Genomic DNA, 16613 nt, shown 5'->3' on the forward strand with positions numbered 1-16613 from the left:
CTGCCCTGGTGGTCCCAGTGATCGAGGGACCACTAGGGCAGGCTGCATCCACGCAGGTAAGCACCCAGGCACACTGATCTGCCCCCCCCCTTCCCTCTGATCGCCCACAGCACCCCTCAGACCCCCCCCCCCCCCCCCGCCCACCCCTCAGACCCCTATTTGCACCCAATCACCCCCCTAATCACCCATCAATCACTCCCTGTCACTATCTGTCAACACTATTTTTTAGATTGGTCCCTAAACTGCCCCCTGGGGGCTCCTGATCACCCCCCACACACTCAGATCCTCCCCAGACCCCCCACCTGTGTACTGTATACATCTATCCTCCCCTGTAATCACCCGTCAATCACCACCTGTCACTGCCACCTATCAAATCAGACCCTAACCTGCCTCTTACGGGCATCTGATCACCCTCCCACACCATCAGATCGCCCGCAGACCTACACTCAGATCACCACCAAAGTGCATTGTTTACATCTGTTCTGCCATCTAATCTCACACTGATCACCCATCAATCACCCCCTGTCACCACCTGTCACTGCTACCCATCAGATCAGAACCCTATCTGCCCCTAGGGCACCCAATCACCCGCCCACACCCTCAGAACGACCTCAGACCCCCCAGACCTCCCCCCCCTGTGTACTGTATACATCTATTCCCCTCTGTAATCACCCATCAATCACCCCGTCACCACCTGTCACTGCCTCCCATCAGATCAGACCCTAACCTGCCTCTTACGGGCATCTGATCACCCTCCCACACCATCAGATCGCCCGCAGACCTACCCTCAGATCACCGCCAAAGTGCATTGTTTACATCTGTTCTGCCATCTAATCACCCACTGATCACCCATCAATCACCCATCAATCACCCCGTCACCACCTGTCACTGCTACCCATCAGATCAGACCCCTATCTGTCCCTAGGGCACCCAGTCAGCCGCCCACACCCTCAGAACGACCTCAGACCCCCCCAGACCTCCCCCCCTGTGTACTGTATACATCTATTCTCCCCTGTAATCACCTGTCAATCACCCGTCAATCACCCATCAATCATCCCGTCACCACCTGTAACCTGCCTCTTATGGGCATCTGATCACCCTCCCACACCATCAGATCGCCCGCAGACCTACCCTCAGATCACCTCCAAAGTGCATTGTTTACATCTATTCTGCCTTCTAATCATCTAATCACCCACTGATCACCCATCAATCACCCCCTGTCACCACCTGTCACTGCTACCCATCAGATCAGACCCTAATCTGCCCCTTGGGCACCCAATCACCCGCCCACACCCTCAGAACGCCCTCAGATCCCAGCCCTGATCACCTCGCCAGTGCATTGCTTGCATCTATTCCCCCTTCTAATCACACCTTGAGACACCCATCTATCACCTCCTGTCACCACCTGTCACCCCCTAGCACACCTACCCATCAGATCAGGCCCTAATTTGCCCCGTGTGGGCTCCTGATCACTCGGCCAAACCCTCAGATACTCCTCAGACCCCCTTCCGATCACCTCCCCAGTGCATTGATTGCATCTATTTTCCCCTCTAACCACCCCAGGAGACACCCATCAATCACATGCCCATGTTCTCTGCTGCCATGTCCAGGTCACGATTTGAGAACATCCTGCGCTTCCTGCAATTCAGTGCCAATACAACCTGTCATCTAAGAGGCCACCCTGCTTATGACCGGTTCCTCAAAATTCGCCCCCTCATAGACCACCTGTCATCAAAATTTGCAGATGCTTATACCCCTGAACAGTCATTTTGAGACATTTGGTTTCCAGACTACTCACGGTTTTGGGCCCCTAAAATGCCAGGGCAATATAGGAACCCCACAAGTGACCCCATTTTAGAAAGAAGACACCCCAAGGTATTCCGTTAGGTGTATGACGAGTTCATAGAAGATTTAATTTTTTGTCACAAGTTAGCAGAAATTGATTTTTATTGTTTTTTTTTTTTCACAAAGTGTCAATTTCCGCTAACTTGTGACAAAAAAAAATCTTCTATGAACTCACCATACTCTTAACGGAATACCTTGGGGTGTCTTCTTTCTAAAATGGGGTCACTTGTGGGGTTCCTATACTGCCCTGGCATTTTAGGGGCCCTAAACCGTGGGGAATAGTCTAGAAACCAAATGCCTCAAAATGACCTGTGAATAGGACGTTGGGCCCCTTAGCGCACCTAGGCTGCAAAAATGTGTCACACATGTGGTATTGCCGTACTCAGAAGAAGTAGTATAATGTGTTTTGGGGTGTATTTTTACACATACCCATGCTGGGTGAGAGAAATCTCTCTGTAAATGGACAATTGTGTGTAAAAAAAATAAAAAAAGCAGAACTACTGAGCCTGCGCAGTACAGCCCGGAGGACGTCCGATGACGTCAGCGCGCCGGCGTGGAACGCACCATGGAGCGCAGAAGAGGCCCGACCTGGCCGCCGGCCTGGCCAGGTCGGGTCGGCCACCGGAGACCACCGGGAGCCTGCGGAGCGGCGCCGAGGGCACCTCCTGCCTGCCACGGGCTGGAGGAAGCCCCAGGTAAGTGGAAATGGATTTTTATTTTTTTTAGATAGTCCCTGAACCTTCCCTTTAACTGTGGGCAAAAGACATGGCCCCCACCAGGAACAGAATTCCCATAATTTACTATATAACATTCACTGAAATCAAAACGTGGACAGTATAATACATGTGTTATGTAAGTAGATCAAGTATTTATCTACTTATATATGTGTTTTTTTCCCTGGCATAGTATGGCTGATCCTACTGCTTTAAAGGAAAGCCATGCTTCTATGACCAGCAAATACAATAGTCTGAGTTGGTGCGTCACCATTTATTATGGTAGGAGTACAAATGGGAACTTTGCTCATCACAGGACAAATACACGGTCAGTTGCAAACACAAGAAGTGCATATCAATATTTATGTAGTCATTTTCTTTATATGAAGTGCCTTACAAAATATACATGCTGTCAGCTGGCAATGTTACAGAATGGAATTGCTGAAAACAAGTCGTGCAGGCACCACCGATGTAGATGTTACGGCCAGAACCCGAAGTGTGGCCACTTCTAGTTCTGGCCGGCCACTTCGGGTTCTGGCCGGCCAATGCGCGAAGTGGCCGCAGCGCAGCGGCCAATGTTAGAAATGGAATGTTTCCTTTTAATATGAATGTAGTTTTCCTGGCCGTCTCTGGCCAAATGTAGCAAAAAAACAGTTCGTTCATTGAATGAAATGAAGCCGCCCGGCTTCTGCTCCGCCTCCTCTCCTCCGCCCCTGCCTCTCTCGCTCTCTCTCTCTTCTCCCCGACACTGGCAGCGGGGGACATGCGTGTCCCCTCCAGAGTCGTTCGTAGCGGCAGGCAATCCTGTCGTTCGTCCCTGCAGAGCGGGGGCTGGCAGAAGCAATGTCTGCAGCCTCCCCGCTCTGCTTTCCTGGCGCCACGAACGACTCTCGGGGACACGCGTGTCCCCGCCGGCTGCCCGAAGTAGATAGAGAGAGAGAGAGAGGCAGGGGCGGAGGAGAGGAGGCGGAGCAGAAGCCGGGCGGCTTCATTTCATTCAATGAACGAACTGGTTTTTTTTTGCTACATACGGCCAGGAAAACTACATTCATATTAAAAGGAAACATTCCATTTCTAACATTGGCCGCTGCGCTGCGGCCACTTCGCGCATTGGCCGGCCAGAACCCGAAGTGGCCGGCCAGAACTAGAAGTGGCCACACTTCGGGTTCTGGCCGTAACATAGATAAAGCTTCTTTTATTGATCACATCAGATAAGGCAGAGGATACAACGACAGACCGCTTTTTCGAGCAATCTAGCTCTTTATCAAGTTGTCAAAACACTGCATAAACTCATCAAACATCACATACACTTATATAGTATCTATGGACCAATGAGAGTGCAGCACCAGAGCCCTCCAACCAGAGACCGCCATGTCAGAGGTGGACCTGATGGAAGACTGAATAGAGAGGAAAAAAACTCCCCTTTTGGTATTAAAAACATCAATACACCATATACGTACATCCCATATATATCCCACTTATGAGGATCAATAGCGCTAATCATACCTCTACTCATGTTAATGCCATTGTCAAATGCATCACTCGTGGCCAGCAAAAAGCCAAAAGAAGAGATTCAGCCAATCAGCAGGCAATACCTCCTAAAGTTCCGCCTCTCCGCTACGTAGTATACGTACGGGAACAGCACGTAACTGCTCCAAAGCCGCCGACCAATCAGTGGCAAGATGCCCCTTCGTGACGTATGCGGAACTATATCCGCATAAATCTATGTCACGCGTACTAAGCCAATGGGGGTACCCGCCCATCGGCATTAGTTGAAACCCTGAGAGCGTGGCGTATGCGGCACAGACCGCAGCCAATCAACGCTCCCTCATGGATAAACATACCGCCTCCCATGTTGCTATGGGGATTAGTGCGTCGCCATAAACTGAAGTGCCATCCTTCAACTATGCTGGCTATATATCCCCGGAATGGCAGGCTGCAGACGAACACCTGTCCATCTGCCCTCTACCAGCCCAAGGCATACAGCCACATGTAATCCAACAACAGCAGGTATTAGGATTATAGGATATATGTATGAAATTTGTTTAAAAGACTTTAATGAAAAATTACATAAAAAGATTACTCCTAGACCATAGTCCATGATCAGAGTAACTCCAGTGCTGCACTCATATCAAATAAAATCAAAGTTAAAAACTAAAAGCCCCCCACTTGGTAACTATACATTGAATGGAATTGCTGTAATAGGGCACACATAAAATATAAACAGTGGGGAAATATCTGCAAATTGAAATGAAATCTTGTAGCATTTATTATTTAATATTAGTTATAAAGGACCATAACATACTGTATCCATATTAAAAACTCATCTTAGAGAGTTTATTAGTGTAGTATTTCAATTACTGCTACATAACCACATGGGGTTACTGATTGATGAGAAATTAAGCTTCAGGAATCAAATCTCAGCTCTTCTTTCGCCTAAGGAATATTGCAAGGATTAAACACCTCATTCCTAAACCCCTGCTACACAAACTGACTCTGAAATCTTTCTCTCTGAGATTAACCTTCCTAGATTAAACCCAGAACAGGTCTTACTACTTGATGCCCCCATTACCCAAGACGAATTAAATACAGCAATTGCTAGCTTCCCCAATAAAAAGGCCCCTGGTCTTGATGGGCTCCCCATAGAAATTTACAAAAGATACTCTGATTCCATAACACCAATACTTCTTCAGACCTATGAAGCGGCCTACCTGGCAGGCCGACTTCCCTCCTCTATGACGGAGGCTCTCATTATAGTGTTGCCCAAACCTGGCAAGGACCTTCTTTTATGTGACTCTTACCGCCCAATCTCACTCCTCACATCTGACATTAAAATCCTAGCAAAGGTACTGGCCATTAGGCTAAATTCAGTAATTTTATCTTTAATACACCCTGATCAAACCGGCTTCATGCCTGGCAAAAACACTGCAATAAATATTCGCAGATTAATGACAAACTTACAAGCCAATCACTTGAACTCGGGCCATAGAGTCATCGCTTCCCTAGACATGGCCAAAGCTTTCGATACTGTTGAATGGCCGTACCTGCAGGCGGTCCTTGCCAGGTTTGGCTTCGGGGTGGCCTTTTGTAACTGGGTGAAGCTACTCTACCAGGCCCCCAGGGCAAGGGTAGGTACTAACGGGTGGATCTCGGCCCCCTTTTCGCTGGGTCGCGGAACCAGACAGGGATGCCCGCTCTCTCCCCTGCTCTACGCCCTAGCAGTGGAACCCCTTGCTTGTCGTATAAGAACTAATCCCCTGATACGTGGGTTACGCACTAACCACACAGAAGAAAAGATCAGCCTCTATGCCGATGACACGATCCTATTCCTGGAGGACCCAGACTCCTCCTTGAAGACAGCCCTGGACACAATAAAAGAGTCCGGATATTACTCTGGCCTTAAATTAAACGTAACCAAATCGGTCCAGATGCATTTGGATGCCCCCCCTCCAACATGGTCCCAGTCATCTGAGCTGCTGCAGTCGGTGCAATCCTTTAAGTACCTTGGGGTATTGATTCACTCAAATCCTGCTCAATACATGGAAGCAGAAATTATACCTCTTATTTCCCTTGTACAAGCGAAGTGTAAGGCTTGGTCTAAACTATATCTAACCGTTGTGGGTAGAATAAATTTAATTAAAATGGTCCTGTTACCTAAATTGCTTTACGTCCTACACCACTCCCCGATCTATATCCCTCAATCAGTCTTTAAAAAATTCAGGGGCTCTTTCCTCTCCTTTATCTGGAACCACAAGAGGCCTCGTGTCAAGTACTCCCTTCTAATAAACCCAAATGGCCTTGGGGGCCTGGCTCTTCCCTCAGTGCAGCACTACTACCTGGCGGCGCAACTCCAACACATAGCCACCTGGTTTTCCACAGAGGGCCTCTATAACCCTGAAGCCCTAGGCTATAGCAACAACTTATCAAAAGAAAGCATAGCCCTTGACCTTCTACGCGAACACATTTCACCCAGCAAATTAAGTAACACAATTCTAGACCAGGCCCTTAAAGTATGGAAGCGGGTAGGTGGTTTATATAGCTCCTCCACCTATGACTACCACACCCCTCTCTGGCGCAACCCGCACTTTCCTGAATTCGGCTCCATCCCAGACCCAATTTTTTGGGAAGGGATTGGTGTTGCATTCTTAGGAAACATAATTACAGGCCATGCCCTTACTCCCTTTGCTTCCCTCCAAAACCGCCACCCCGAAATTACATCCCAATTTTTTAGATACCTACAATTGAAGCACGCTTACATTACTCAATTTAAAAATGCACCAGTCCACACTGAACCCCATAATATATTGCAATTGATCGAAAAGGGTCCGACTAAACATCAAATAGGCGATATTTATAAGGAATTGATAACAAAAGAAGCATGTGATCGCACCCTTGGGTCCAAAGGGAAATGGATTGCAGAGGGGCTGGGGCTGGAGGAAGATGACTGGGATGATGCCCTGGAGGCTGTAAGGAGGGTATCTCTGTGCGTTAAGGACCGAGCTACCCAGCTTTATATCCTGCACCAAGCCTATCTGATTCCCTCACGTGTGGTCAAATATAACCCCAACGCTAGTAAGTTGTGCCCAAAATGTGGTTTTGATTCCCCCTCCTTCTACCACCTAATTTGGAGCTGCCCCCATATCTCTTCCTTCTGGAAACAAGTAATAAAATTTTTACATGATAAGATGGGCTCCCCAGTAACGCTGGACCCAATATTATGCATTCTAGGAGTTATTCAAGATGAAGCTATACAACCATGTACTAAATCCTTTATTCGCGAAACTCTATTCGCGGCTCGACAGGAGATAGCCTTGTACTGGCTGTCCCCTGCCTCCCCGCTTCTTTCTAACTGGATAAAGAGATTGGATAATGGTCTAGCCTACAAAAAACTAGTCTACACACACAGAGGCCGTGTTCCCCAATTTCATCTTATATGGGATCAATGGGTGAGCAGGAAATAACCTCAATTGCTACTACTATGTGCCTACCTCAGAAATATACAACACCGCATGACATTCAATATTCTGAAATGCAGTAAAATAACAGTACCTGCTGCAATAAGTCATGCGGTGCGGATCTTTTGTTGTATGACAAATTCCCCTTACCTGTAATAAATTGCACCATGCCAGAATGTTAATTTGCAAAATGTTAATACTACACTGGATTGTATCACTAACTGCAATCACTCTGTATGGCTATATCCCTGTATGTTTTTCAACTTATATGCTGTAGCTATTGCACTGTCGCCTGTACCTACTTTATATGCCTCAATAAACTTGTTGGTTTAAAAAAAAAAACACCTCATTCCTTCAGAGGACCGTCCATGCCTTCATCACATCAAGGTTGGACTTCTGCAATGTTCTCTACACAGGCCTTCATAAGAAAGAACTACGCCGCCTGCGATTAGTATAGAATGCAGCCGCAAGGCTGTTAACGAGCCAACCCCGCCATTGCCACATAACACCAACCCTGTGTTCACTCCACCGGCTACCGATAAAATGGACAATTTTGTTTAAGATTGGCTTACTGACATTCAAATCCTTGCACAATCTGGGCCCTGCATAAGTGAAGGACTTGTTGCAACTGCATCACACCCCCCACAATCTTAGATCAAAAGGATGTAACACCTTGGTCGCCCCCAGAGTCCACCTCAAAACCTTTAGAGACAGAGCCTTCTGTCATGCTGCCCCTAGACTTTGGAACTCCCTGCCACACGCAATCAGGATAGCACTGGAAGCATTTAAGTCTAAACTGAAAACCCACCTTTGCAGTCTGGCATTTATGAACACCTATCTCCTCTGTACCACAGTCCAGCCTGCAACCTTTATTCATCTGAGACACAACTATGCGCTTTGAGTCCTATGGGAGAAAAGCGCTTTACAAATGTTATTGTATTGTATTGTACATAAACATACCTGTTTTCACAGCATGAAATATGTCAGGTCGTCTCTTTTCTTCATCTGTGTTTATGTATTTGGAGAGAAAAAAAACAACAGTAATTAAGAAGTCATATAGGAGAGGTGTCCAAACGTTTTAGCCAGAGGGCCATATCACCATTCTTGACAAGGCTAGGGGCCAAACTAGCAAATTGAAGCCTGGAACCCACTACAAATCGCTATCGCAAATGTTTTTTAATGAGCATTTTGTACGCGATTTTATGAGTGTTTTCTGGTGATTTTGGTAGCAATTTTAAAAGTGTAAGCTTTTTGCCAGCGATTGTGTAGCAATTTGCGATTAGCCTTTTTAATTCTGATTGGTCCTTTCAATTAATTTAAACATTTTTTACAGTGTGCAGTAATTTAAAAACGCTAGCAAATCGCTCTGTACAGCGATCCATGAGCAATTACACCAGCGTTTATATACTTTACATTGCAGAAACGCTAACGCGAACACTAACACTCAAAAATTCTGCATGTCCTACGTTTGCGATTTTGGTTATCGCAATCGCTCCAGTGGAATTTGGATCATCCATTAACATTAGCTGAGCGTTTAGGGAAATCGCTAGCGTTTTGAATCGCTCCCTAAATGCTCAAAAAAAAAGAAAAAAACGGTGTAGTGTGCTCCAGCCCTGAAACATTTTTTGTTGACTGCTCCTGGTTCCTGCTAAAAAAACATAGTTACCAGCATGACTCCTCCCTTGCTGACAGAACACTGATCCTCCTTGCTCACTATTTTATATACTTCAGATCTGTCATGGATAAAATAGCTGCTATAATGCTCCACCGCTATCACACGACTACAGTTCTAGAGTGGATAAAATAGCCACTATAACGCTACACCGATATCCTGCCACTAGTTTATCCACTAGCGTTATATTTATTCCCTTTTAAACAATACCAGTTGTCTAGTCTCCTCATGCATTAGTAGTGTCTGAATCACCCATGTGAAACAAGTCCTGGCTATCACTACCATGCAGCAAAGAGATGGAAAGGAATGGCACAGAAACATATCGACTGACAGAGGTACCACAGAGACACATTCCGAGGTAGCAGAGAGGAAGAAACGAAGAAGGATGGCACACAGAGACATAAAGAGGTAGCACAAAAACAGAGGTACTAGAGAAGATGGTTAGTGCAGAAAAATACAGGGTGGCACAGGTTTGGTAAAGAGAAATAGCCAGGATGGCACAGAAAGTTTGATAAAAAGGAGGGTTCAGAGCGACAGAAAAGCTGCAAAAACAATGACAATGTATGTGACTTTCTCCATCTGCACACGATTCTCAAATTGCATCTGCCTGTGTATGTGACTTTCTCCATCTGCACACGATTCTCAAATTGCATCTGCCTGTGTATGTGACTTTCTCCATCTGCACACGATTCTCAAATTGCATCTGCCTGTGTATGTGACTTAATTATTTTTTCTGATCTGCCCTTACTCTAATATCTAAATTGCTTGCATTTACCTGTACCCCCCCTCCCCTCCGCCCAGCTATTGTTATCTTACTGTCTGCTTGATTCACACCTCTTCATCCACCCAGCCCTAAGTATTTGCATAGTCCACCCCCATGCTGGTCAACTTCCTGTCCAGCTCACAGCTGATTGTAGTGCAGGCTAATGGTCTCTAGACCAATCTTATTCAAACACTAGGGCTGTGTGGATGTTCATAAGGATGCTGTGTAATCGGCTTTGACGATTGTCGGCTCGCATTTTAACCACTTCAGGATTCTGCGTACGCTTAACTACGCCCCTGAATCCTGAAGTGGTTTCCATGGAAACGGCCGCTCGTAAGAGCAGCCGTTCCATGTCAGTTCACGGAGGGTGTCTCCGTGAACACCCTGCGAGCCGCCGATTGCGGCTCGCAGGGTAAATGTAAACACGCGGGGAAGATCTTCCCCGGTGTTTACATATATACGGCGCTGCTGCGCAGCAGCGCCGTAGAGGAGATCGGCGATCACCGGCCTCTGATTGGCCGGGGATCGCCGGCATTTGATAGGCTAAAGCCTATCCTATCCGGCGCAGGACGGCTTTCCATCCTGCGCCACACACAGGGGACGGGAGAGGGAGGGAAGGAGGCAGAGGGAGGACTAGTGCTGCGGAGGGGGGCTTTGAGGAGCCCCCCCCCCGCTAGGCACAGCAGCGCGGCGGCGATCAGACCCCCCCAGCAGGACATCCCCCTAGTGGGGAAAAAAGGGGGGAGGTCTGATCGCCCTGCCTGATTTCTGATCTGTGCTGCGGGCTGAAGAGCCCCCGCAGCACAGATCAGCCAAACCACCCGGAATCCGGAAGTGGTTAAGGATCGCTTTAAGGATCTTACTAATTGAATTTACCACAATTCACCAGCAATACAGCAGCATTAAGCAGTCACTAAGGTATTTGCATTATTTACAACTTTAAACACTGCCAAACATCTCGGCCTGCACAAACCATCTCTCCCTACTCTCAAACTCCATGACTCCTCCTCCTTTCTGCACACCTCTTCCTCCCCTTCCTCCTCTATCTACATATCACAATATGCTCTTCCTCCACCTGCTCCTTCACCACCTAGTCCTCACTAAGGTCACCTTATGTAACTCTAGCCTCCCATTTTGCCCTCCAACCTCACGCAACTCCCATACCACTCCATCACTGACTCCATGCACACCCCACTCTAAACATGTCTCCACCCCCCTCACAGTTCCTTCCCGCACCCACACTCACTCCCTCATTCCCATCCAGACCTCCCCTGCGCCCTCTGGAATGCTAGATCAGTCCGTAATAAACTAACTGAAATCCATGACCTTTTCCTCTCCAGCTCCCTCACCCTCCTTGCCCTCACAGAGACATGGCTCACCCCCTCTGACTCTGCTGCAGCAGCGGCCCTCTCCTATGGGGGGCTCCACCTCAGTCACACCCCCAGACCAGAAAACCGGTCTGGGGGAGGGGTAGGTCTGCTCCTCTCCCCGTCCTGCACTTTCCGTGTCCTCACGCCACCCCCTTCCTTAAACTTTACATCATTTGAGACACATGTTATCCGCCTCTACCATCCCCTTCCAGCAGTCATCGCAGTCCTTTACCGCCCCCCATTCACCTCCATTAAACAATTCCTGGACAACCTGGCCTCTTGGCTCCCACACATCCTCTCCTCTGACCTCCCCACAATCATACTTGGGGACTTCAACATCCCCATGGACAGTCCTTACTCCCCTGAAGCCTCTCAACTGTTCTCCCTCACTACTTCCCTTGGCCTCTCCCAACACACCAATTCCCCCACCCACCGCGCTGGCCACACTCTCGACCTGATTCTCTCAAAATCCGCCACCCTTCCCAACCTGGACATCACACCCTTCCCCCTCTCCGACCATCACCTTCTCACTTTCTCCATCTCCCCATCATGCTCCCCCAACCCTCCACCACCCTCAGGTCGTTGGCAGAGAGATTTGCATAACCTAGACCCAACTGCACTAGCCAACCCCCTCCACTCCCTCACATCCACCCTCCCAAACGTTACCTGCCCAAACCAAGCCGTGGCCAAATACAACCAGGCCCTTTCAGCAGCCCTAGACATTGCTGCACCCCCCACATTCCGCCCCAGCCGTCCCATCAACCCCCAGCCCTGGCACAATGCATACACTCGCAACCTCCAAAAACAGACACGCACCTATGAACGCAAATGGAGGAAATCCCGCAGCAACTCCGACTTCTTGGCGTACAAGGCCAACCTGCAGCTGTTCTATACCGCATTAACTGATGCTAAACAAAAATACTTTGCTGCCTTGATCGGATCCCAAGCCTCCAACCCTCGGCGCCTCTTCGCCACCTTCAACTCCCTCCTTAACCCCACCACTCCTCCCCCCACCTCCGCCCTCTCAGCCACTGATCTGTCCACCCACTTTACCGACAAAATAGCCAGCATCCGACGGGAAATCTCATGCCTCCACTCCACCACCTCTTCCTCCCCCACCAATACCTATTCCCCACCCCACCCACCACTCACTGCCTTTACTCCTATCACAGAGGACCAAGTCAGCCGTCTCCTAGCCACTTCTCCTGCCACCTCCAGCCCCCTAGACCCCGTGCCATCCAAATGCCTCCGTCCTCACTTCCCTGTTCTGGCTCCTGTCCTCACCACTCTGTTTAACCTCTCCCTCTCCACGAGTACCTTCCCCTCTGACTTCAAACAGGCCACTGTACTTCCCCTACTTAAAAAACCCTCACTAGACCCCTCACTTCCATCCAGCTACCGTCCCATCTCCTTACTCCCTTTTGCATCTAAACTCCTGGAGCGTTTAGTCCACCAACGCATGACCCATTACCTTGACTCCAACTCCCTGTTTGACTCCCTACAATCAGGATTTCGGCCAGGCCACTCCACCGAGACTGCCCTCACCAAGGTCGTCAATGACCTCACGCTTGCCAAGGTGGAAGGAGAATACACTATCCTTCTCCTCCTAGACCTCTCATCAGCATTCGACACTGTTGATCACTCCCTGCTACTCCAGTCCCTGCAATCTGTGGGTATCCAAGACCGTGCCCTAGCATGGTTTTCCTCCTACCTCTCAAATCGCTCCTTCAAGACCTCCTTCAATGGTTCCTCTTCAACCTCCTTCCCACTTTCAGTTGGGGTCCCCCAAGGCTCTGTTCTTGGTCCCCTGCTGTTCTCCATTTACACCGCCTCCATCGGAAAACTCATCTCCTCTCTGGGTTTCAACTATCACCTATATGCAGATGACACCCAGATTTACCTCCATACCACTAACCTCTCCACCACCACCCTGGAGAAGGTATCCTCTGGTCTCTCAGCTATTTCATCGTGGATGTCTGCCAGGTTCCTAAAATTAAACCTGGATAAGACTGAACTCCTAATCTTCCCGCCCCGTGCTGCTTCACCCCCCACTGACCTCTATGTCACTGTCAATGGCACAATCATTCATCCAACCACACAAGCCCGCTGCCTGGGTGTCACCCTAGACTCGGCCCTCTCCTTCACCTCCCACATCCAAACCGTAGCTAGAGCCTGCTATTTCCACTTACGCAACATCTCCAAGATCCGGCCTTTCCTGACCCCAGACACTACCAAACTCCTTGTCCATGCCCTCATCATCTCCCGCCTGGACTACTGCAACTCCCTCTTGTCAGGCTTTTCTCAAAACCGCATCGCCTCCCTAAAATCCATCATGAACCCAGCAGCCAGACTCATCTACTCCTCCCACCGCTCTGTCTCCACAACTCCCCTACGCAAATCCCTTCATTGGCTTCCAATTCACTTCAGAATCAGCTTCAAGATCCTATGTTTGGCATCCTTATAAGCGCTGAAAAATGTACTGCTTCCACACTTCTGTCATTTATCTTCTATTTTGACCACACACCAGTGGCCTAAGTATGGGGAAGCAGCCGCTTTTCTCCTCCTGTCCCATAATCCCCTGTCTGTCACCTCCCCTTAACAGACCCACAGATCAGCGCAGCAGTAGAAATGGGGCTTACCTCTTCCAGGGTCAGATTCCTGATGTGCTCCAGCTGCAGCCACTAGGTGTCCTCAGCATCCATCTTGGCCTTCTGGCAGAGGATACCTAATGGCTGCAGCGGGAGCGCATCAAGGAGCCGATGCTGGAAGAGGTAAGCCCCATTACTAGTGCAGCACTGACCTATGGGTCTATTAAAGGGAGGCGACAGCCAAGGGAGCATGAGACAGGGGCCCTGATGGAGGTTGGAAGGAAGTAATCTTGGGCCCCCACCCTGTTGGGGACCAGATGATCGGGGGGTGGGGGTTGCAGCAACATAGGAGGGTGGGAAGCCCATGAAAGTTTCTGCATGGGGGCCTCCCTGATCTGTTATGCCCCTGCAGCTGCATCATAAAGTGCTATCCGTATGTACTCGGTATGTGCAGGCAGTATGAGTCCTAGGTTATAATGCTGGCTAGCTGCCTTGCAGAAGCATCCACTGATGCTAGTATGATTCATCCTGTCAGTACTAGTGGCATATTCTGTTTCATGGTCTTCATGTGTTTGTGTAGTGTCACCTGTTCATGCCCATGCATCTCCAGTGCGACCCACAACCTGAGCCCAAACCTGCTATTCTGCTGCCAGTGCATATGCAGTTACTGCTACACTCATCCATGCACAAATATATGGCTAAGCTCATATAGTATGTCACAATACTCACACATGCTCAGTACATTGCTGTAATGGCAGATGTCTTAGGGCTCGTTTCCACTTGTGCGGTGCAAAGTCGTTGCGGAAAATGCGAAAACGAATTTTACCGTGAATTCGCGTACGTTTTTACATTTTTGTAAGTATGCGAATTTAATCATGTCAGTGTTTGTGTGCTTTTACATTGATTTTTAGCGAAAACTTATGCGAATTTGCATGAAAAATTTGCATCGTGAAACCGCATTCAAATTTCCTATTAATTACATTGTATGCGAATTACACACCGTCTTGCGGTGTGTGAATTCTGATGGCTCTGCTGTGCAGATTTTCCTGACAAGTGGGAACAGGCTAATTAAGTTGTATTGGTTGTGCGAATCTGCGTGTAGAAAACGCATGCAGATTCGAGATAGTGGAAACGGGCCCTTAGGATACAGTATAAACAAGCATTGCCATCCCTGAAAATAGCTACAGTAGTATTCTTTTGGACAAGTTCCTACAAAACAAATGATATCCTTTGAAATAACATTATTAATTTTAGAATAGCAGATGTGTAATGTGTATGCTCCACCAGCACAGTCATAGTAAACACACCACACCCCTACTACTGATCTAGCAAAGCCACTTGCAAGATTGTTACAGAACACATGCAAAACAGCTCTGAAATCGACTTAAGAGAAACAGTCAATAATACCTACCTGTTTTAGGCCTGATTGTTGTGATAGAATCCAAATAATCTTTCATATCTTTGTGCTTGAAGTTTAAAGCAATTTCAAAAGGTGTTTTCTCCAAACTGTTTACTTGGTCAGGATCCGCTCCCCTGTCTACTAATTGCTGGGCTATGCTCACACGGCCATTCAGAGCAGCAAGCATCAATGGACTCCAGCCTGTCTTCACACGATAATTCACATCAGCTCCCCAGTCCAGTAACAGGCGTACTACTGCTTCATGAGCATGCTGTACAGCTGTCATTAGGGCTGTTATCTCCGGCATATCCTCTCTGTGCCCTTTGATGCTAATCATATTGACATCAAAATGATCATAATTGTCCACAAAGGCACCACTTTCAAGGAGCAGCTTGACCACACCAGCATGACCCCCTCTTGAAGCTACCGTAAGAACACTTGCACCAAGCCGATTCTGAGCATTCACATCAGCACCATTCTCCAGCAATATCAGTGCAACATTTAGATGTCCTGACCTGAAAAGGTAACGCAATAAATTTAGTCTTAATAGAACGGCAGAAAACATTTTTAAACAAATGGGCTGGGGTTCACATTACAGCCTAAACCAGTCCGATTCAGGGGAACAGACCACAGTGAAGGAACAAATGTCAACGCATCCTCTGTTAAGACATGTTCTGTTGTATCTGTAAAGGTGGCCACACACCATACAATTTTTTAAATATCTGTTCAATTATAAGAATTGCAATCAATTTTTCTAACTGATTGTAACATTTCAAAAATATGACCAATGTACCACACACGTATGTTTAATTTTTTCTCCAATTATGATAAAAATGATTGGAAACTCTGAGAAAATTGCTAGGGTGTGTATATTAATAAATTGGCAATCTAACACACACCATACAATCTTTAGGAAGATTGAAGAAAAATATCTGGCATTCCGGATCGATGAAAATCGAAGAAAATGGGAAATCCGATCGGATTTTTAAGTCGAATGAAAAAAAGCTTTCGATTTTTTCGGGAGATCCGATCGTTTGTATCGAATTACCGTAAAATCGGATCATTTTATTGTATATTGTGTGGCCACCTTTAGAGTGACCCGACCTGCTCAAATTTTTTCAGACAACGGACAGAAGTCTGACATTGGCTATCGGCCACATTCACACACTAGTATTAGAGCTTGCACCTATAGGGTCCAGGGCTCCTACCCCACAAGAGAATATATCTGAATATTGGGACTTCGACACAATTCTAACATTTTTGGGTCTTTACACAACCACAATGGATTTAAAATTAAACACACACAAT

The 16613-nt window shown here is 47.7% G+C and overlaps 1 protein-coding gene across 1 annotated transcript in view; it reads right to left on the reverse strand.

Moving 5' to 3' along the window:
- Positions 1-16613, reverse strand: part of ANKS6 (ankyrin repeat and sterile alpha motif domain containing 6) — a 119964-nt gene that overhangs the window by 98436 nt on the left and 4915 nt on the right. The window contains exons 2-3 of the mRNA XM_068236656.1: positions 15318-15820; positions 8474-8518 (exon numbers count right to left, since the gene is read on the reverse strand). Coding sequence (XP_068092757.1) covers positions 8474-8518; positions 15318-15820 — 548 coding nt within the window. The remainder of the gene's footprint in view (positions 1-8473; positions 8519-15317; positions 15821-16613) is intronic.

The sequence above is a fragment of the Hyperolius riggenbachi genome, chromosome 5, assembly GCF_040937935.1.
Source record: "Hyperolius riggenbachi isolate aHypRig1 chromosome 5, aHypRig1.pri, whole genome shotgun sequence".
Classification (NCBI taxonomy): Eukaryota; Metazoa; Chordata; class Amphibia; order Anura; family Hyperoliidae; genus Hyperolius; species Hyperolius riggenbachi.